This window comes from Odocoileus virginianus, chromosome 11 (genome assembly GCF_023699985.2).
Source record: "Odocoileus virginianus isolate 20LAN1187 ecotype Illinois chromosome 11, Ovbor_1.2, whole genome shotgun sequence".
Classification (NCBI taxonomy): domain Eukaryota; kingdom Metazoa; phylum Chordata; class Mammalia; order Artiodactyla; family Cervidae; genus Odocoileus; species Odocoileus virginianus.
Window position 1 is genome coordinate 8,468,406 of NC_069684.1, and position 23,450 is coordinate 8,491,855.

General features: G+C 43.4%; 1 protein-coding gene and 1 long non-coding RNA gene across 4 annotated transcripts in view; one reads left to right on the forward strand and one right to left on the reverse strand.

Annotated features, from left to right (window-relative positions):
* The window catches only part of TRAF5 (TNF receptor associated factor 5), a 43,641-nt gene extending 30,170 nt beyond the window's left edge, over positions 1-13,471 (forward strand). For both annotated transcript variants that reach the window (XM_070473900.1, XM_020881512.2), the window contains exons 5-11: positions 2,558-2,722; positions 3,341-3,418; positions 3,758-3,832; positions 6,706-6,798; positions 9,192-9,332; positions 10,672-10,840; positions 11,498-13,471. In XM_070473900.1, coding sequence (XP_070330001.1) covers positions 2,558-2,722; positions 3,341-3,418; positions 3,758-3,832; positions 6,706-6,798; positions 9,192-9,332; positions 10,672-10,840; positions 11,498-12,075 — 1,299 coding nt within the window. In that variant the 3' untranslated portion in view covers positions 12,076-13,471. The remainder of the gene's footprint in view (positions 1-2,557; positions 2,723-3,340; positions 3,419-3,757; positions 3,833-6,705; positions 6,799-9,191; positions 9,333-10,671; positions 10,841-11,497) is intronic.
* Positions 749-21,262, reverse strand: LOC110129847 (uncharacterized). 2 transcript variants are annotated; one of them, XR_002311627.2, is made up of 5 exons: positions 21,033-21,262; positions 14,061-14,404; positions 5,823-5,883; positions 2,549-3,938; positions 749-1,213 (listed from the first exon to the last, which is right to left on the reverse strand). It is a non-coding gene; the product is annotated as an uncharacterized lncRNA (long non-coding RNA). The 2 variants fall into 2 exon arrangements; XR_011490231.1 differs by having other exon boundaries at positions 14,061-18,654.
* Between the last annotated feature and the right edge of the window lie 2,188 nt (positions 21,263-23,450).

Here is a 23,450-nt window from a genome sequence, read left to right on the forward strand (position 1 = left end):
CTGAACACATTTTTATGTGTCAGTTCCTGGGCTAAGCATGGAACCAGGTTTCGGTGGGTGGCACTCAGAGAATTCTTGTCTAGCAACACAGTTGGCTACAGTGTAGCACGCCAAGGGCTAAGGTATGAAATGAATCTCACAAGAAGAGATTCATTTGGTATGGAACACATGGAATACCAATGTGTGCTAGACCTTGAATTACAGGTCAGGGTTCATTGATTCAAAAAAGAGTGGGACGTGCTGGGCAATAGAAATGGTCGAGCCAAGGACACGTCATTTTTGGAAAACTGTGAAGGATTTGGGATTCCAGGGCATGACTGCAGAAAAACATAGTTGTAAGGGGTCCCTGCCCGGAAGCATTGCAGGTGCTGGGGTGGGTGTTTCCTGGTTGCTATGGGCCCTGCTCTCTTAGAGGTTGTGATCTAAAGGGAGATGACACAAACCAGAACAGAGCTAGGATGCAGTGTGAAGGTGAAGTGTGGGTAAGAGATGCGGACAAACAAGGTATAGGGGAGGTGACGGTTTGTCAAGTTCCTTTCAGATGAAATTGCCCTCCCTCACTCTCCCATCCATCAGCAGAAAGTCGTTAAATGGGAAATAGGACACGCGGCTTTGCCAGAGCAGGCCCAGGTCAGGTTCCATCACCTCATGCATGAATATGAGGCAGACGTCTCTAGCTTCCAGGGAACTGCGTGGAGACTGCTGCAAGTTGCCCCTCCCCCCCCCCCGCCCCCACACCACGTTGTGGAAGGTATTTCTAGTGATTCAGTCCTTTCCCCAGCACTCCTCCAAACCCCCAGGCACTGAGCTCAGAAATGTGTAGATGATTTCCTTGTTAACCCAAGAATTTCTTTGGACGTTCAGGAAAGGTTTTTGTGTTTTCCTGAGACAGTCCCTCACCACTTGTTTTGATAGTCAGGTCCGATAGTAGGGTTTCTTGGCCAACTTGATTGTCCCTAAGCCTGAGAAGGAAATGAGGTTAGCTCTCGTGACCAGATCATCAGCTTCTGGAGGATAGCAGCTGGTTTTCTCTTCACCTGTTTCTTTCGTGTTAATATTTCCTCTTACTCCCTGTTCTCCGTCACTTGTGTGGTAAGCTGTAGGATTTCACAGGATGCAGAGTCTTGAGGAATGTTGACTGTTTTGGTGACAGCCGAGGGGTAGCATCGGTGAACTTTGGAGAAGATGTAGATTTTAGCTGTCACTGTCATTACTAGAGGCAAAGGAGAATAGCTATCATGTTTATTTACTTCCTGTAGGAAAACTATGTGCCCCTTTTTTTTCTTCCTTCAGAGGAGGGGTCAGCAAACTATTTCTCTCAGGAGCCAGAGAGTAAATATTTTAAGCTTTGCCAGCCAGTGTCTGTCGCAGCTGCCTGACTCTCCCTTCTTGGAGGGAAAGCAGCCATAGCCAACATGGGAAGAAATACGGGTGTTCTCAGTTACACCTTATTTACAGAAACAAGTAGTGGGCCAGGTTAGGCCCAAGGGCTGTAGCTTGCCAGCCGTGTTTCAAAGGATCTTGTGGTGGGGAACAAGCCCACTAGAATTTTGATACCTTGTCAGCATCACAGGAACTTGTAGTGTTATCCCCAGGTCTTGTTAAGACTTGCCTGCTTATAAAAGTCTGTAACATGAACAAAACTGGACCAAACGTTGTCCATGTCATCATTTTCTAATATGCTGGTTATGAATATCTCCCAACTTGACAAGGCTGACCCAAGCTTCTCCTGGGCCTGGGATTCTGATCCCTGAATTCCTCTCACTGCTTTGCTTTACTGCCTCTGGGACAGCTCCCTCTCCCTCCAGTCCTTCCCCTTCCTTCACTTACTTAGGAGCTGGCCTTCTCTTCCCTCTCTGCCCTCTGTTTCGGCTTTTACCACCCGGGGCTTCCCTGGTGGCTCAGCGGTAAAGAAAACACCTGCCAACGCTCTGGATGCAGGTTTGATCCATGGGTCGGGAAGATCCCCTGGCTACCCACTCCAGTATTGTTGCCTGGCATGGCTTCCCACTCCAGTATTGTTGCCTGGAGAATCCCCACGGACAGAGGAGCCTGGCGGGCTACAGTCCACAGGGTCGCAAAGAGTTGGACATGACTGAGCGACCAAGCAACAACAACAGCAGAGTGCAGAGATTAGGACTTGGTGCCAGGGGTGGGCATGGAGGGCGCACAAAAGAAATGGCCTTGACCGAGCTGGTAAATTAATTGGCAAAGCTAAGGAAGATGTTCAGGGACTAACCTGAGAATGTGAGCAGGTTAGTAGATGATCTAAGATAAACTCAGCATGCTGCTTTCTTCAGCCATCTTCAAAGCCCTGTCCTCCAGACCAGGCTGGCTTTTGCAGCCTCCATGCAGACGTCCCTCTGCATGACCCGTCCTCAGCAGAGGCAGCAGGTGGCCTCTGCAGGGAGCTGTCCTTCCCCCACCAACCCTCCCAGCTGGTCCTCCTGCTGCCCCCGGGTCCTCCCCGCCTCTGCCCTCCCCAGGCCTTGCAGCCGGCTCCCCTTACCAGTGCCCTGCTCCGCGTGTCCCACTGGCCTGTTGTTACCTGTTGCAGGACCACCTTCAGCACTGCCTGTTCCAGCCTGTGCAGTGCTCTAATGAAAACTGTCAGGAGCCAGTCCTTCGCAAAGATCTGAAAGAGCATCTGAGCGCATTCTGCCAGTTTCGAGAGGAAAAATGCATTTATTGCAAAAAGGATGTGGTAGTCATCAATCTACAGGTAAAAAAAAAAAAAAATCTTTATGGGACTAAATTCTGTCTGAGTAGTCACAGTAAATCACGTGGGATACCAGAAGCACTTCTCTGAATTTATTTTTGTGCAGAAAGAGGTCTAAAGAATAACTTATCCGAGGAGTCTATAAAAAGCTGAAAACCTTCTTGGTAGAACTCTTTTCATGTGTTGTTGGCAAAAATGCTGTTTGATCACCTGCTGAGTGTGAGTGGGCCAGGAGTGACACTCGGAGCTGAGTCACAAGGAGGGGACCACAGTCTCTGACCTCAGGATGCTCTGACAATTGGCGAGGCAGGATGCAGGCGTAAGAAGAAAGCGTGGGTACCTTTTACATGTGCCAAAGGAGCCATGCTAGTGATGTGCATTGTCTGTCTTCTGTCAGCCCCATGACCTCTGACCTTTTTTGGAATAATTGGAAAATTGAATTCATTTATACTGAGAAAACAGCCATCTGGAACCTTTTTGGCACTAGGCTGTACCTTCTTGTAGAGGGTGAGCCACATTGCATAGATCCCCAAGGGGTCATATGTACACACACTCTGAGGACATACAGGGAGCCTTTGGAAGCCAGGCTGGCTTTAGTTCAGCACCCTTTCATTGTTTCAGAATCACGAGGAAAACTTGTGCCCTGAGTACCCAGTATCTTGTCCCAACAAGTGTTTGCAGATCATTCCAAGAACTGAGGTAAGTGTAAATAATTCTCTCAGTGATTTTATGTAAGATAAAGTTTCAGTAATCACTGCGGTGTGTTTGATAAAATCCCATAGGTGGGGGCCTGAGCCTTACCTTATCCTCATGATGGCCATGGTTTTGTCTTCCCTCACCTTCTCCCTGAGAATTCTTCTCCCTGAGGATTCTCTGTTTCCATGTTAGCTCTCCTGGCCCCAGCTTCAGCTTGGCGTTTTTTCCTTCTGTTTCCTGTCTTCTCCCTAAGCCACCCTTGGCTCCCTGCTGACTGCAGTTATACCAGGTAGCTGGAGGGTCAGGGTGCATTTCTACAGCCTGAGACTGTCTATTTCACAGGTGGATGAACACCTGGCCGTGTGTCCTGAAGCTGAACAAGACTGTCCTTTTAAGCACTATGGCTGTACTGTAAAGGTATGCAGGAATTGTGTCTGTCTGCCTTCTGCTGTATCATTCATTTGTCGAGTTCATTTTACTCTTTGATTCCATTCAGGGTGCAGGACATTCAGTGTCTGTGAAACTGTAAGAATGGCAATAACTAGTGGTTACCAGTGAGGAGAGGGAAGATGGGAGCAGGGAATTAAGAGATACAAACTACTATGTATAAAATAAATAAGCTACAAGTATATATATAATGCACAAAGGGAATATAACCAATATTTTATAATAACTACATATGGAATAGAGAAAAAAAGACTGACAATTATATTAGGGTTCTCCAAAGAAACAGAACAATTAATTTATATATATATACATAAAATTTATAATACCTACTTTTTGAAGTTTGCTTATATCTATGAAAATAAAAATGTGACCTGACACATTGACCTTGCAGTTCTACTGCTAGGAATTTATTTCACAGATATCCTTTCATAAGTATGCAAAGATCACACACCTACACAAACACACATACACATAAATATATCTTGTCCGTGGGTGATAGATTCCAAGAGCCTCAGTGGATGTCTGAAACCATGCTGCCTGCCTAGTTGCTTCAGTCGTGTCCGACTCTGTGCAACCCCATAGATGGCAGCTCACCAGGCTCTGCCATCCTGGGGATTCTCCAGGCAAGAACACTGGAGTGGGTTGCCATTTCCTTCTCCAATGCATGAAAGTGAAAAGTGAAAGTGAAGTCACTTAGTTGTGTCCAACTCTTTGCTTCCCCCTGGACTATAGCCTACCAGGCTCCTCCGTCCATGGGATTTTCCAGGCAAGAGTACTGGAGTGGGTTGCCATTGTTAGTACCAAACCCTATATCCCCTATAACATACATAAGATAAAGTTACACATTTATAAATTAGGCACAGCAAGAGGATATCTGAATTGCCAGCATCATTTGGGACCATTATTGAATAAATAAGGGTTACTTGACCACAGCACTTAACTGCAACAGTTAATCTGATAACAGAGAGGGCTAAATGACTAATGGGTGGGTAGTATGTATAGTTTGGATACCTGGACAATGGGATCACTCACGTCTGGGCAGGACAGAGCAGGAAGAAACAAGATTGCATCATGCTACTCAGAACAGTTCACAATTTAAAGTATTAATTATTTTCTAAAATTGTCTACTTAATATTTTTGGACCATAATTAACCATGGGTAACTGAAACCACAACTATCAAAACTCTGACTAAGCTGGGACTACTGTATTTAGCAAAAAAATCCACAATAGTGAAATATATATATATACATATATATATATATATATATAGAGAGAGAGAGAGAGGGAGTCATATTTTGGAGTACTAGGCATCTGATAAAAGCATGAGGTATATATTTAAAAAATTACTTACACTATGACCTCACTGTGTTGAAAATGTATATATATCTTCGCTGACTCTGGTGAGTGAGACTAGGGAATTGGATGTGGAGAAAGAGAAAAGGGGACTTCTACTTTTCTTTCTACATCTTCCTAAATGTTGTTTGACATAAGCATGCCATAGCATGCTCAGTCACTTCAGCCCTGTCCAACTCTTTGTGACCCCATGGACTGTATCTCACCAGACTCCTCTGTCCATGGGATTCTCCAGGCAAGAATACTGGAGTGGGTTGCCGTGTCCTCCTCTAGGGGATCTTCCCAACCCAGGGAACAAACACACGACTCCTGTGTCTCCTGCATTGCAGGTGGATTCTTTACCACAGAGCCACTGGAGGAGCCCTTGACCCAAGCATATGTTTCTCTTATTAAAAAAAAAAAAAAAAAACTATTTTAAACATGTTTTTAAAAAATCAGTGAAGAGTCCATAAATGTGTCACATATCAAACCGTGGTTGTCTTGGCTGCAGAAAGGATGGGGTTTACCTTCCTCTCACATGAAACCCAGAATTGCTTTCCAGTTCTAAAAGGAATCTTCTTTACATTTAGGCTCAAGCTCCCGTTTGGATTGTATTCAAGGACTTACCTTAGTACCAGAGCTGGGGATGGCTGGGGGAGTTGTGCTCTGGAAGAGGGCCAAACCTAAACTGAAATGAAATTGATTATAAATGTTTACTTAGAGTCTATGGCTCACCCATACCATTTGCTTTTATTAGTAATAGAGGCAATCTGCAATGAAATTTTAAGGGAAATCAGGGGAAAAGTAACCATTTGTTCTTGCAAACGTATAATTTTTTTTGAGGGCAATAAAATTTTCATGGGCTGAAACTACAGTTCAGTTCACCTTCTGCCTGTAATAGCAAGTGGTAGCAAGATAAAAAGTGGTAGAGAAGTTTGCTCAGTAGGCTGATCAGGAGGTAACCCACCAAGGAGATAGGTTTTATATGGGAATAGTTGAGAGGTGATAATAACTACACTTAGCCCTCAATCATATACTCCGAGAGCAAGGAAAGGCTTCCCAGGTGGCACTAGTGGTGATGAATCTGCCTGCCAGCACAGGAGATACAAGGACTTGGGTTCAATTCCTGGGGTGGGAAGATCCCTGGAGGAGGAACTGGCAACCCACTCCAGTATCCTTGCCTGGAGAATTCCATGGACAGAGGAGCCTGGCAGGCTACAGTCCATGGGGTTGCAAAGAATCAGATGCAGCTGAACGTCTGAGCACAGCACAGGGTGAGGAAGGAAAGCAGCATTAAGAATTTTGACAGTGACCTGACTCTCCATGTCTCTTGGGTACCAAAAAAATCGTAAAGATGTAAAAGGAGCCTGGGAGAAATCCTTTTCCCTGAAACCCACCTTGAGACAAGTCAGCAAAGTTGTTAAAGTTCTGCTTTTGCAGAATATGCTGCCACCACCCTCATGTTGGAAGCCGTTCAACAACCTGACTCACGTTTCTCTTCATCTTAAAGGATAAACGGGGGAACCTTCAGGAACATGAGCGTTCGGCCTTACGGGACCACATGCTTCTGGTTTTAGAAAAGAACTTCCAACTAGAGGAGCAGGTAAACATTCAAGGGTTCAAATATAAAGGGAAGCAACAGAATCACTGGGATTTGTACTTGTTGGCATTTTTATAGCCTTCTCTGTTTTAAGTGGAAGTCTACTGGAGGTAGATGTTTTTCTACTAAGTGACCAGACAGACTTCTAGGATTAGAGCACATTAAACTGGAAAGTGCCTTTGAGATCTTTGGGTCTAGCTTCCTCAACCAACAGATGAAATAACTAAGTTCAAAGAAATTTTGATGTGTTTATGACTTCAAGGGTCAGAATTCAATCTCAAACCCATGTCCCCTCATTGTCAGTCCAGTGTTCCTCAGTGTACACCACCCTGCCTCTCTGCAGCCTATCCACACACCTCTTGGTTATTCCCTAGTAGGAACCTAGTAGGTGTTTGGTGTTTTTAAATGAAATCAGTATTACCTTGAAACAATGTTTGACTATCTGTTCTGGGCACTGTGGGTATTATACATTTTGTAATAAGTCTTAACTTACTAACTTTGCAACCTTATCAATGCATATGTACATATTTATTTCACTGAACTGTGATTATCAAGTGAAATTATGTGTGCAAATGGCAGCCGTAGTCCCTGATATATTCATAGTGGACGGCATTCAATGCTGATTCTATTGAGTAATTATTCCAACAGTTCATCATTTTGTTAGGGCATCACAGAGGATCAGACTTTTAAAACCCTGGTAAGGAAGGAAACCATCCATCTGCATAGAGGGTGCTGTTTTACTGCTACAGATTATTTTATGTTGTCTGATTCCATATTAAAGTAGGTATGTGAGTTTCAGGGTCAGACGGTGGAGAAAATAGAAAGCCTGATTAAACTGTAACTTTGGTAGAAGGCATGCTGCCTCCAGACGTTCTCAAGTTCTTTCTGTAACAGTTGCCTCCTTCAGCTATCCATTCATTCAACAAACATGTGCCATGTGTCAGGTACAAGGCTAGTAGCTGTGGACACTGGATCCGGGGAGACCCAGCACCTACCCTTGAAGAGCTCACTAAAATGTAGACGTATAAGACGCTGTCCCCATAGCAAGTGGGATGGGGGTGCCCTGTGTTGGGGTACAGAGGCTGTAGCAGGTTGCCCTGTGGGAGTGCTTAAGGCTTTTCAAGGCTTTTCCAAGCTGTACTGTCTTGAAGAAAGAGAAGGTCTGTCAGTTAAAATGTTGTGGAAAGAGGATAGTCCAGAAGGCGAAAGTTTATGCTTCGTAGTATGAAGTATGATTTGGAGGCAAACAAGGCTAAAGACAGGGGGGAATGTTCATTCATTCATTCAATAAATATTTATCAAGCGCCTCCTGGTGCCAGGCACCAAACCAGTTGCTGGAGTTCCAGTGGACTACAGGCCCCATGCCAGTCCAGCTCCCGTAGAGCTTCTCTTCAGGTGTGTGTGTGTGTGAGGGACAGTGTATGACGGGCTGAGAAGCTATCATAGCAGCCCAGCTGAGAAACAGTCCAGGCTGCAACAAGGCACAGTGAGAAGTGGTTGTAAGAGTTGTTTTGTTTTGTCAGGAGTTAAAGTTGGCAGGTACTGCTGATAGAATGGATGCAGGGGTAAGAGAAGGTTGTCTAGGATCACTCAGAGGTTTTTAGTTATTTCCCTCAAAGGGATTACAAACTCTGAGAGGTGGTGTGTTTTGCCTACCACTTGCGAGCAGTATAGTAGGCAGGTTAAACTCTCTGCTTCTGTTTCCTTATCTATAAAATGAGGCTGACCGTCGTATCCAACCCATGGGGTTCTTTGAGGATTAAAAGAGCTAATGAATATGATAATTTGATGGTAAATTACTGCTATTACTGTTGACACTGTGCATACAGCATCTAATGTGGTATGGTAATCTGAATTCTGTGGTTGTTTAGTAGTAGTAGTAGTAGTTAGTTGCTCAGTCATGTCCAGCTCTTTGCAACCCATGGACTGAAGTTCATCAGGCTCCCCTGTCCGTGGGATTCTCCAGGCAAGAATACTGGAGTGGGTTGCCATTTCCTTCTCTGGAGGATCTTCCCGACACAGGGATCTAACCCAGGTCTCCTTCATTGCAGGCAGATTCTTTACCATTTGAGCTACAGGGAGTCCTGGTTGTTTAGTAAGTGCATGCTAAATGAAAGACAAGAACCAGTTCAGCAAATTTAGTCAAGTGATGTCACTAGCATGAGATGATCCATCAAAGTGGGTTACACACAGCAAAGGCTGGCAAGAAATCTGTGGATCTCTCTCTCTTTTTTTGAAGTAACTTCAAACATTTTCTTAGAATTATATAGTAAATATGTGTATATATTTTTCCTTTAAATACTTTCTTACCTGTAGTATTTTCCTAGAACTATATTCAAATTATTTTAACTTGGCTGCATGCATTTAAGTGACTTCATTCATATTCCTGTTATTAGATTTCTGACTTATATAAGAGCCTAGAACAAAAAGAAATAAAAATCCAGCAGCTAGCGGAAACAGTAAAGAAATTCGAAAAGGAGTTCAAGCAGTTTGCGCAGTTGTTTGGCAAAAATGGAAGCTTCCTGTCAAATATGCAGGTGAGAAATGGCCTTTCTATTCATAACCAAGATTTAACCTCACAGCCAGTTAGTTTTTTAACTAATTGTTTAAATGGAAAAACTAATTTTTTAAATGGAGATAATTTCAAATGTGTAAAACTAAGATAGTACAAAGAACACCTGTGTGTTCTGCACCCAGATTCACTCGTTGACAGTGTTCTGTCCCATTTGCTTCCTTCATCCTGTCTCCCCCTCCTCATCCCAACCCTGTCCTTAGCCCCCATCCTGTCCCTGTGTCTCTCTTTGTGGGTGTTCTTTCTGAACCCTTTGAGAGTAAGCCATCTATTATAGCCCTTTACCCCTGCATACTTCGCACTGTATTTCCTAAGAATAGAGATCTTTTACATAACCCAGTACACTTAGCCATGTCAGTACACATTTACACTGGTACAGTACTTTTACACAATTTATGGCAATGAGGGTTGTCATTATTGACCGAGTATTAGTCACCTGATTTCAGATTTATTGAGAGCATCTGTAGTTCTGAATTTTGCAGTCAACAAAGTGAAACTATTAATTCCTTTGGGAAGAAAATGCTTTAAACATCACTAAAATCGAGCAAAAATTACTTTGTAAATCATGAATGTTAAATAACCATAAACAGAGATTTCTAAAGAATAATGTCTTTATTGTGATTATAAAATTTATGGTGCAAAATATTTCATAATGTGATATGGGCAGTCTTTTTGAGGATTATACCAGAAAATGTAGGCCATATCATTTCCATACTTTGTCCACATACTGTATGGATGTGTGTGTGTGTGGAAATCCATCAATTATTATTATCTTAATTCTGACCTTTTTCTAACACAAAAACCAGTCAAGAGTGAAGGCGCCGAAGGCAGGATCCCTTCATCTAAAGAGAGCAACCAAATGTTCAGGCCTTATCTTGAGGCGCTGAGTACCACCTGCAGTGCTCAGACCAGAACAGATGGGCCTTCTTCCAGCACATTCTCTGCCCTCTCGCAGAGTGGGAGTGAATCAGAAGCATTGCAATGGAGGAGGAAGTGATGAGGCAAGAGGACAGACAGGGAGAACATAAATATAAAGATAGGTTAAAGAACCAAGAGGAGAAAATCCAAGGGAGAAGTAAGACTCAGATGAAGAACAGTTCAAAGATTTGAAACAGGAGCCGAGATACTGCAGAGGGGGAGGAAGGTATTAGGTGATTCATCTCTCTGACCTCCTCTCTCTTCTGAACCGTGCATTTTTTCACTGCATTAATTGGTTAATTCAAGGTGAAATGTTTGAGTTAAAAATGTGATCTCAACGCATCATTCACGTTTTTTTGACATGATGATCCATTTTGTACTGAAAGGTTCTTGCCAGTCACATTGACAAGTCCGCTTGGCTAGAAGTTCAAGTGCGTCAGTTATTACAAATGGCTAACCAGCAACAAAGTAAATTTGATCTGAGGCCTTTAGTGGAAGCAATTGATACAGTGAAACAGAAAATCACCCTGCTAGAAACCCATGACCAAAGACTAGGTATGTCTAATGTTTTCTGCTTCTCTTCGGGTGCTTCCTGACTTCTGCATGTGTTCACGAAAACAAGCAAATAGGCCAATGGACAGGCACAGCGTCCAGGGCCAACAGTACTGAGTCTGGCATTTGTGAAACAGAACGACATGAGGCTCTGGCCACTCAGACAAAATTGATGAAGGGCCCTGAGTGGAAACTGGAACAAGGAGAGGGTGGAGATGGGCCAGGAAATTCCAAGAACAGGGAATGATGGTTTTTTAAGGAGAGTAGACAATGAGAAGGCTAGGGGAAAGATGTGGTGGGGAACACTGTTTCAAGTATAGAAAAGCAGAGACAAGTTTGGCTGTTTAAAAGCATCCCAGTTAGAATGTAGTGGGGCTTACCACGAAAAAGTCTGCTAGACATGTGCTGAGAGGGTCTTCTCTACACTTCAGGGAGCTTCAGTTCAAGAGGATGCTTTGGGGTTTTCTTGGGGCCAATCTTTCCAAGACAGGAGAATCACGGAGTTGGTATTATTAATATGGATGGCACATTGGTGGACATTGAATTCAGTTCATCTTGGGGAAGTCAGAATTCTATTGGTTCTCTTTGGATAACCAAATTTCACTTTGGGCATATTTGAAAGACAGCTTTAAGGCCTTCAGAATCTTTTTTTCTTTGCAGTTGTTTTGGAAGGGGAGACTAACAAACATGATGCCCACATTAATATTCATAAAGCACAGCTGAATAAAAACGAAGAGCGATTTAAGCTGCTGGAAAGTGCCTGCTATAACGGAAAGCTCATCTGGAAGGTGACAGACTACAAGCTGAAGAAGAAGGAGGCGCTGGATGGACACACAGTGTCCATCTTCAGCCAGCCCTTCTACACCAGCCGATGTGGCTACCGCCTCTGTGCTAGAGCCTACCTGAACGGGGACGGGTCTGGGAAGGGCACGCACCTGTCCTTGTACTTCGTGGTGATGCGAGGGGAGTTTGACTCGCTGCTGCAGTGGCCGTTCCGGCAGAGGGTGACCCTGATGCTTCTGGACCAGAGTGGCAAAAAGAACCACATTATGGAGACCTTCAAGGCCGATCCCAACAGCAGCAGCTTTAAGAGACCCGATGGGGAGATGAACATCGCCTCTGGCTGTCCTCGCTTTGTGGCTCATTCCACTTTGGAGAATGCCAAGAACACCTACATTAAAGATGACACCCTCTTCTTGAAAGTGGCTGTGGACTTAAGTGACCTAGAGGATCTCTAGTCATTGCTTCTGGGGGATAAAAGGACTCCTTGAATCCAGAACCTTTGGTTAATGTAGTGACTGGATCTGGGCTCAGTACACATTTGTACTTGGCTTTTTGTCCTTAACGTGTGAAGTCATTTTAAGGTTTCTCAAGTGCTGTCTTCTTTTTACATTTTATTGTCCCAGTTTAAAACTTAAAATACTCAGACTATCTTCTCATTATTTATATTTTTGTATCTCTTGAAAGACGTTAATTTTCTTAACGTAAGGACTGCAGCATACCTCTTTAACTGGTGCTTAGTGTGGGTCTCAGGGTCTCAGCCTTCTATAATATTAAAAGTCTTGGAGGACACAGATGTATTAATAGAACTTCCAGTCGAAAGTGCTTTGATATTTTTATATTTGGCCTATGGATTCTAGAACTGACCTTAAGCCTACAAAAGCTATCTTTTAGGGTAGGCTATTTCGGTTAAGTAGATGAGTTGTTGTTGTTATTTAGTCATTATGTCATGTCCGACTTTTTGCGACCCCATGGACTACAGCCCACTGGGCTCCTCTGTTTGTGGAATTCTCCAGGCAAAAATACTGGAGTGGGTTGCCGTTTCCTCCTCCAGGGGATCTTCCCAACCCAGGGATTGAACCTGTGTCTCCTGCTTGGCAGGCACATTTTTTTACCTGTGCCACCAGGGAAGCCCAAGTAGATAGGTAGTGTACTTCGAAGTCAGTATACCCAGTTTGGATCAAACTTTTTTGGGTTAAATACTGTATTATGGAAGCTACTACACTTTTAATATTTTCATGAAATTTACCAGTAGTCAGCAAGAACAGCTTTGCAAGGCTGCATAAGAACTTGTGAATAGAGTAAGTATTTTCATTCTTCCTGCTGAAGTAAAGCAGAAAACACTGCATAGTATATATATACCTATAATGATTTATAGCCATCCAGCTAAAGTTCGTATCTTATTAGATCCAACCATATGAAAGAACTATTTATAAACAAAATGATCAAATATTAACAATTTCATAAGATTCAACTTAATAAATAATATATACATACATGTTTAAACATAGAAGTATTTTGGTAGTTATAGTAAATTAATATGAGGATGGGCAGAATTTAGTATATGATGGAGAAAGTGTCATATGGATAAGAGGAATTAAAACCTAGGGAGAACACCATTACAATTTCCTCTGGGTATGAGAATTCCCATCTGAAATTGATGGCTAAGAAGAGTGTCTCTTTTTCTTTTGAGTAGAATTTTGAGTTCATAAATTGGTATGAAAATTGGCATTTATGTAAACTTATGATGTTTTTTGTCAAAGTCCTGAGTACTTTGTGAAGAACGGAGAGATCATGTTCCTCTGTATCTATCTGTATGGGTATGAAAGTGTAAATACAAGTCTATACAAAGTCCTTCTGACTCTTGACATGGTGGTAGTAGTTTAGTCGTGTCCGACTCTTGCAGCCCCATGGACTGGAGTCTGCCAGGCTCCTCTGTCCATGGGATTTCCCAGGCAAAAAATACTGGAGTGGCTTGCCATTTCCTTTTTCAGGGGATATTCCCCACCCAGGGATCCAATCAGCATCTCCTGCATTGGCAGGCAGATTCTTTAGCGACCGAGCCACCAAGGAAGCCCTGACTCTTGATGAGCCTGCAGTGAAGTCGCTCAGTTATGCCTACCTTCGCAACCACATGGACCGTAGCCTGCCAGGCTCCCATCCATGGGACTTTCTAGGCAAGAATACTGGAGTGGGTTGCCATTCCCTTCTTCAGGGGATCTTCCCAAACCAGGGATCAAACCTGGGTCTCCCGCACTGCAGGCAGACTCTTTACCACCTGAGCAAGCAGGGAAGCCTGGACTCTTGATAAGCCTGAGCTTAACCCGAAACTACCCAGTTTTCCTGGGCCCTCACTCTTGTTATGCCACTGAGTACTGCCCACACTAGGCTGGCTCCCTTGAGCATGTACGGGCAAGCAGCTCACTCAGTGATGACCACATACCTCACAACTCTTGATTGGTTGACCTCACAGGAGCAGCATGATTTATACCAGTGGCTTCTGGAATAGTTGGAACTTTCTTCCTCTCTCCTGTGAAATTTTCAAGATACCAAAGACTCATACTACACAAATCTTCCCAAAGGGTTAAATTCAAAGACCTGAGTTCACAGAAGAAATCTGGTAGAGAACCACCCTGCAGGTGCTAGTAAACTCGGGTGCAGCTGACGGTCAGCCTGTCCCCTCAGGCAAAGTCAGCAAGTCTTTCTCTAGACCGCACAGCTGGATGCTGGTGGTTCTGTGCGCTGGTCTTCAATGTTTCTCATCAGGTCCAAAGTCATCCTTGTGTTCTGAGGAAGGGGAGAGCACAGTGTTGTGACTAGTTTTAAGCCTTTGATGTGAAAAACATTTTAAAGTGAATTTATCAAAACACTGATTTTGTGTTTTAACCACCTTCTCTACATAAAAAGTATAAGTTATGGCATGGTTTGCTTACAAGCTCAGAGTCCCTTCATCATTGAAACAGTGAACACAGAACAAGGTATTCTATAATAAAAAGTACTTTTTTCTCACAAAATAAGAGTTGTGAATTTTGTCATAAGGAAATCGATCCACAGAAATTATTTTTCCATTTTTATGATCTGAACAGTTATTTTTATTCTGTAAGATTTAAAATTTTATTCCACTTTGGCCTGATTCAGTTCCTGATGAAAAGAAAATGACACAGTAGGCATAAACGGGGACTTAACAACCTTGAGAAAGGTACGTGCAGGATTTAAGGAGGGTGAGGAGGTGGAGTACATACACGCTAATACACCTCAGCAGATCTGAATTCTGACGCTTGGTCTCCAAATGTGATGATTTCAGAGAAACAAGAAATAGTCATTCCCAGAGCCTATCTTGAACACACACAAATGGGACAGAGTGCCACAAACCCTTTGTGGGGGTCCTTAGACTGTCAGTCCACGCTGCAACTTCCTCTTTTCTCTTGAAAGTGGTTGCAGACATGGGCCTTCATCTTACATAAGAACTCTGGGCTGCAGAGAAAGCTTTGATGGATGCACAAGAAAGGACTTGGGTGGTGAAATTCCCTGGGAACACCACATTTTAGGGAGAAGGAAGAGGAGCCTGCCAAGCATTTGGAGAAGAGGTCAGAGGTCAGAGGTTAGACACCAAGGGAGATGGGAAGAGAACTGAACGTCAGCAGGGCCAAATCTCCGCTGAGAACAGCAGCCGCTTCCAGGGCACTCCACAGCATCCTTGAACTCGTCATCTCCCTGAAGACCCCTCTGTCCAAGTACCTGCTGAATATCTAAGCACAGAAGTCCCGCAGGGACCTTCAAGTACACTTCACCAAAACTGAACGGGAGGTCTCACTCTCCACCACCGCTAACCCATGACTCCCCGGGTGTGTTCTCCCTCAGGGAGTGACGTCAGCATCCACGGCAGAGCTTGGACACTGTGGATTCCCCTCACTTCCCCCATCCAGTCACCCAGCCAGTGTGCCAACTGAACCTCCAAATAATGTCTTAAAACTATTTCTACCCTTCCATATCCCTTCTGTCTACTACTGCCCTATTTGCTGGCCTACAGTTTTTGATTCACACTGTTCTCGCTATATTTTCTTTTGCCTCTTTTGGATCCAGACTCACACTGACACCCAATAATCTCTAAAATGAAAATCCAAGGGTGACTCCCCACCTCACCCACCCACCGTGGCTCCATCACCCACAGGACAAGACTCCAGCCTCCCTGGCCTGGCAGGCAAGGCCCTGCATACCTGCTTCAGCCTCTCCAGCCTCACCACATGACCATCCTGCTTTGCATTCAGCAACAGCATACTAAGCCATTTTGACATTTGTCTGTACTTGTGTTCATTTCTATCTAGAATACTCTCCTCCATCCTCACCTCCTCCACTGTCTGGTGGATTCTTGCTCTTTAGGATTCTGCTTTGGCCTCACCTCTCCAAGATGCCTTCTCAAACTAGCCCTTACTCCCCTGCACTCAACTCCTACCCTCCCCTAGGCCAGGAGCCCTTGCTCTGAGCTGTATACCTCCTTGCCTATAACTCACTTCCTGTACTTTTTTTCCAGAAAACAAATGTTAATTGACTATATTTTTGTCAGATTTTACTTTAGCTGCAAATAAAACAGATGTTGTCCTTGTCCTCATAAAACATAATCTGGAGGTCATCACAGCAGTGAACCAAAATGCTCACTGTGTGCATTTCCCAGTTGTCCCAAAAGACTTTGCCTCCTACTTCCCCCGCCTCCACTCACTGACAGAAACATGTATCTCTCAGACCATCCTGAATATCTGTGATGCTAAATAAGAGAATAGGCAGAAAACACTTGAAGGGAGAGCCCAAGGTGAAATTTATAAAGAAAAGTGAAAGCAGCCCACTTAAGTGGGACTGGGGAGAATTAAACGAAAGAATGGTTCCTATGGGAACTGATGCTTTTATTCTTCCAAGAGACCCATGTTAAAGACTAGAATACGTGTTTATCAAAATGGATTTAAGACCAAAATATAAGGCTGGATACTATAAAATGCTCAGAGGAAAATATAGGCAGAACACTCTTTGACATAAATCATAGCAAGATCTTTTCCAATCCACCTTCTACAATAATGAAAATAAAAACAAAAATTAACAAATGGGACTTAATTAAACTTAAAAGCGCTGCAAAGGAAACCATAAAACGAAAAGACAACCCTCAGAATGGGAGAAAATATTTGCAAAGGAAGCACTGGCAAGTGATTAATCTCCGAAACATACAAACAGCTCATGCAGCTCGATATCAAAACAACAAACAACCCAATCAAAAAGTGGGTACAAGACCTAAACAGACATTTCACCAAAGAAGACATACAGATGGCCAACAAACACATGAAAAGATGTTCAACATCACTAATTATTAAGAGAAATGCAAATCAAAACTACAATGATGTATCACCTCACACCAGTCAAAATGGCCGTCATCAAAAAATCTACAAACAAATAAATGCTGGAGAGGATGTGGAGAAAAGGGAACCCTCCTATACTGTTGGCAGGAATATAAATTGGTTATGACCACTGTGGAGAACAGTATGGAGATTCCTGAAAAAAACAAAAATAGAACTACCATATGACTCAGCGACCCCACTTCTAGGTGTATATCTGGAGAAAACCATAATTCAAAAGCATGAATGCACTCCAGTGTTCATCACAGCACTATTTACAACAGCACGGACATGGAAGCAACCCAAATGTCCATCAGCAGAGGGATGGATAAATAAGATGTGGTATATATACAATGGAATATTACTTAGCCACAAAAAGGAATGAAATAGTGCCATTTGCAGACATGTGGATGGACCTGGAGATTGTTATCCAGAGTAAAGTAAGTCAGAAAGAAACAAGTATTGTATAGTATTGCTTATATGTGGAATCTAGAAAAATGGTACCGATGAACTTGTTTGCAAAGCAGAACCAGAGTCACAGACATAGAGAACAAACTTATGGTTACAAAGGGGGTGGGGGGATGGGACAAATGGGGAAATTGGGATTGACACATATACACTACTATGTATAAAATAACTGATGAGAACCTGGGCTTCCCTGGTGGGTCAGAGGGTAAAGAATCTGCCTACAAGAGACCTGGGTTCAACCCCTGGGTTGGAAAAATCCCCCGGAGGAGGGCATGGCATCCCACTCCAGCATTCTTGCCTGGAGAATCCCCAAGGACAGAGGAGCCTGGCGGGCTACAGTCCACGGGGTCACAGAGAGTCAGACACGACAGCAGCTGAGCGCAGCACGATGAGAACCTACCGTACGGCACAGTGCACTCTCCTCAGTGCGGCTCTGCGGGACCCAAAGAGGAAGGGAATCTAACAAAGAGGGGCAGAGCAGAAACGAACACCACATTGTAAAGCAACCACACTCCAACGAAATTTAACTTAAAAAAGACCAAAATACATGTTTAAGTCACTTTGGCTGTTTGAGTCACACTTGCTTGAATACAGCTCCACGTGGACCTCAGACTCTGGCTCCAGGATAAGTATAGGACAATACAAGTTGTGATAAATGCCTTCAAGAAAATGACAGACCACAGTAAAGGAGTAATGGCGCTGGATGGGGAGAAGAGGTACACACTCTGGGTTGTCAGGGAAGGTAACATGACAGTCAGTGCTCAGGTGACATGTTTCCTGGATGCTCAGCACTGTGGAACACCCTTATAAAATCTGAGCCATCTCCTGAGGAAGCTTGCCTCCTTGACCTCCTTTGCAGCACAGGAATGTGGCCCAGGTCCCAGTCATCAGGCGGTCAGGCAAAACTTCAACTTGAAAGACACAGTTGGAAAGACTCAACTTCTTTGTTTAAGAAGGTTTGCAAGACGAAGAAGAAACATGCCAGACTCTGACTCCCCAGTGCTGAGTGGACCTGAGGCAGTTTCTGGAAGCCCGTCCTTCCTTCTGGAGGTTGTGTTTCTAGAAGCTGTGGTGTTGCTGTCGAGTGACGGCGGCCACTGTGGTGGATTTTCGCCATTACCTCTTGTGTGTCTGGGTGTCATACCTGGCTGTGCTGTACCCATACTGGCCTCCGTGGTCTTCCTGGAGCTTCTGTGGGTGACAGAATGCTAATGAAGCCCCTGTCACGTTCAGAGTGGATCGTGTGGTTTGTAACTAACCCCGACTGAATCAAGCTGAGACCTGAAAGATGAGTGAGTCCTGGGGGGAGCAGGTGGGATGAGAATTCGGGGCAGAGGGCACCAAGGAATAAGTAAAGAATTGCTTTAAGGAGCTGAGAAGAGGCCAGAGTGGTAGGAGCCCATGAGAAGAGGAAAGGGTAACACCTGACGAGGTTAGAAGAGGAGGCAGGGCCCAGAATCTATGCTGAAGTCATGGTGAGGAGGTTGCGGTTTATGTGAAGTGCAGTGAAAGTTGACCTGATTTGGGCTGGGGAAGGCATGATCTGATTGACGTGTTCTAGAAAAACTGCTCTGTGCAGAGCACAGATAAGAAGGGAACGCAGAAGTCACGGGACAGGATTAAGGTTACACCATACTGCAGTTCTTTTCACAAGTCTGTGCCCTTACTAGATCACAAACTCCTTGAAGGCAAACACCATGTCTATTTCAAGTCCATGAAAAGTGCTCAGTGTGTTACACAGAATTGTACATAAACACTAATGCACAGAATCTTTGTAACAATCTGTTAGGCAGGTATAATACCCATTTCATAGTTGAAAAAAAACTGATGATTAGAGAGAGCTATGTGCTATGTACCAAGTACTGTCCTAAGAATTTTACACACCCAATGTATGTTAACATGCAAATCCTCTCAGCAATCTTATGGGGTACACACAATTTTATCCTTGCTGACAGATGAGGCAGTGGGCACAGAGAAGTTATGTAATAAACTCTAGTTTACACAGCTAACAAATGGTAAAGCCAGGATCTGAATCCAGGCAGTCTGACTTCAGAGGCTCCACTCTTACTATGCAAGGCTGCCTCATATGGACACTGATTAACTCCACATGCTTCTAAAAATATATAAAATTAAATGAGTTAAAATACAATAAGAATAACCACTGGGACAAAGACTGAATGTATAACTTCAAACACATTAAAGAAAAAGAAAAAAAAAACTGGAAAAAGAAACATCAAACCAAACACAGAAATGAATACAACAGGAAGTATGATACATAGAAAAAACAAGTTAGAATTAAACCCAAACACATAAATAAGAACGAGTGAACTGCTATTATTAAAACAGGAAATATCTCAAACATGGGTACACATATACATGCTTTTAAATATTCATCTAAAACAAAGCAGAACAACTAGGTATATATCCAGAGGTGCTCTTGCACAAGCCCAGAAGCCACATACAAGAGTTTCCGCCAGGATTGTCTATAATAGCAAAGAACAAGGGGGCGGAAAAGCTCCCAGCTAACAAGGGATGGCATGGGTGTGGAGCATCACATGGCTGGAGGAAGAGTAAACTGGTGCTAGCACTGGAGAACAATATGGCAATTTCAAATAAAGTTGAATTGTGCAATATCATTTCTAGACATGTACCAAAAATTCTTGCCATGTGCCCAGTGAGATGTGTACAAGTATGGCCATTAATTCATACCATAATGACATAAATCAGGAATCATTAAATTACTAGCAACAGGAGAATGGATAAATTGCTTTATAGTCCTATGATGTTCAACATTTAAGATAAAAAAACTAGAAACACATGAATCAACATGAATAGCTTTCACAAATATAACAAAATTTACACAGTGGTATCATTTATGTTAGGTTTAAAAAACATATGAAATAATACTGTATGTTTTACATATATATAAACTTTCATGGGAATGACAGATACAACATCCTTTGGAGAGGAAGAAAGGGAGAATGAGATTGCAGAAAGGTTCCCAGGAGGCTCTAACTGAATAGGTAATATAAAATCTGAAGCAAATATGGAAAAGTGCTAAAATACAGTAGTTAGGTGGCTGGTATATAAGTATTCATTATATTATTTCCTGTAACTTTATATATGTTTGTAACATTTCACATTAAACATTACAAAGACATGAGCTTTCTACACAAGATTCTACAAAAAGAACAAAATAAACCAAAGAAATAAGATGGGAAGAACATAAGGAAAGCACATTAATTAAAGAGGAAAATATTTTATGATAGAGGTTATCAATAAAATAAAAAGTTGATTCAATAAACTTGACAAAGAAAAAAAGACTTAAATAAAATATGTAAGAATGAATTAAGAATATGAGATAAAAAAAATTTAATACCATAGACAATTTTATACTGTTTGAAAATGTAGATGAAATGGGTACTTTCTTAGGGAAAAAAAACGTATCCCTTAAAAAGCCACCACATCCTGATGACTTTAAACATCAGTTCTTCAAAACCTAAGACTAACAGACTAAGACTAACCAGAATAACAAGGGAAGCCTTGAATTCCCGAAGAAATAACCCCACCTTTCTCAATGGTACGTCTCCACGTTGTACAAGTACCCTATCTGGGCAAATCTACCGAAAACTTTGCCATCTGGCGACAATCTATTAGAGATTTGAAACGGAATCCCAAGCAAGTTCCGGGAAAACGTTGCCGTTTGGTGACAACCTGTGACAGAATTCGCCCCTGGTTTCAGGCTCGTGACACGTGGGCAAACGGTCTGCAGTCAACCCGCGAGCAGCCCCCAGCGGAGGGCCCCCGAGGCCGGAAGAGGCCCTTTGGCTCCGCCCCGCTCACGTAGTGGGCGGGGCGCTTCCGGCCGGCTGAGGCGTGCGCGCCCGAGAAGCCGCGGGTCGCACCTGGCACCGCTCGGCGCCGCCGCCCTGCCTCCTGAGCTTCCTTGCCCCGCGCCTGCGGGTCCTGCCCAGAAAGGTCGTTTCCCCCGCGCACCCCCCCGCAGTTTCCAGTACGTGACGGTGGCAGGCGGAGCTGCGGCTGGAGAGAGGCCGCAGGTTCCCCCTCCATCACCCCCCTGTTAAGTCCCTCCCTGGCGTCTGGGCCCCTCCGGGTCTGTCTGCCGCCACTCCCCGCGCTCGAGGTTTGCCCAGAAGCTGTGTCCTTTCCCATGAGCTCTTCGCTGATCTGAAACGGTCGCCAGCCTCTCGCGTGTATTCTGGAGGGTGTGTTCTTTGTACACACTTGTCTCAGCCCTTTCTCTTCCTGCTCATACACCGTGGGAATGCTCCCACCATCACTTCTACCCCTACTTGCCCCGGGAATGTGACCTTACTTTTCCGCTTCAGAATCTTCCGGGGTCTTCTAACTAAATTGGTTACCAAGGGACCAGCCCTCTCATCGCAGCGCCTCTCCTCCCCTCTAAAAAACCCCTTCCTTGTTAAATAATCGCAACAATTAACGAAAAGAATGTCTTAAGAGTCACTGATCTATGTGTTTAACAGGCATTCTTTTTTTAATTATTGCAAGTAGGATGCGATGGAAACGGAGGAATAGGAAACTGAGGCATAGGAAAGTTAATTTGCTAGAGGTAACAGTTTGCCTGGGGTTGAAATCTGAATCCATTGTGTAGCTGGCTCCAAAGCTGTTGCACTCACCCCTTCCTCTTTTCACAAATCCTGATCGTTCTCTCTTTAGTTGCTTCTCCAGAGAATTTTTTTCTGAACGTGGTCTGAAAGGCCCCTATTTATGGAAATGTGACATTTAAGAACTTTTTCAGAGCTTCTCAGGCAGACTCTTGAGTGTTCCATTTTATCAGGCATCTAGACTCTGAGCTTAGTAATATTTTGCATCCCCACCATGTGCTTGGAGAATTTTGAGCATTACTTTACTAGCGTGTGAGATGAGTGCAGTTGTGCGGTAATTTGAGCATTCTTTGGCATTTCCTTTGGGATTGGAATGAAAACTGACCTTTTCCAGTCCTGTGGTCACTGCTGAGTTTTCCAAACTTGCTGATATATTGAGTGCAGCACTTTGACAGCATCATCTTTTAGGATTTGAAATAGCTCAACTGGAATTCCATCATATCCACTAGCTTTGTTTGTAGTGATGCTTCCTAAGGCCCACTTGACTTCACATTCCAGGATGTCTGGCTCTAGGTGAGTGATCACACCATTGTGATTAACTGGGTTGTGAAGATCTTTTTTGTACAGTTCTTCTGTGTATTCTTACCACCTTTTCTTAATATATTCTGCTTCTGTCAGGTCCATACCATTTCTGTCCTTTATTGAGCCCATCTTTTTGTGAAATGTTCACTTGTTACCTCTAATTTTCTTAAAGAGATCTGTAGTCATTCCCATGCTATTGTTTTCTTCTATTTCTTTGCATTGATTGCTGAGAAGGGCTTTCTTATTTCTACTTGCTATTCTTTCGAACTCTGCATTCAAATGGATATATCTTTCCTTTTCTCCTTTGCTTTTTGCTTCTCTTCTTTTCACAGCTATTAGTAAGGCCTCCACAGACAGCCATTTTGCTTTTTTGCATTTCTTTTTCCTGGGGATGGCCTTGATCCCTCTCTCCTGTACAATGTCAAACCTCTGTCCATAGTTCATCAGGCACTCTGTCTATCAGATCTAGTCCCTTAAATCTATTTCTCACTTCCACTGTATAGTCATAAGGGATTTGATTTAGGTCATACCTGAATGGTTCAGTGGTTTCCCCCACTTTCTTCAATTTAAGTCTGAATTTGGCAATAAGGAGTTCATGATCTGAGCCACAGTCAGCTCCCGGTCTTGGTTTTGCTGACTGTATAGAGCTTCTCCATCTTTGGCTGCAAAGAATATAATCAATCTGATTTTCGTGTCAACCATCTGGTAATGTTCATGTGATGTGTAGAGTCTTCTCTTGTGTTGTTGGAAGAGGGTGTTTGCTATGACCAGTGCGTTTTCTTAGCAAAACTGTATTAGCCTTTGCCCTGCTTCATTCTG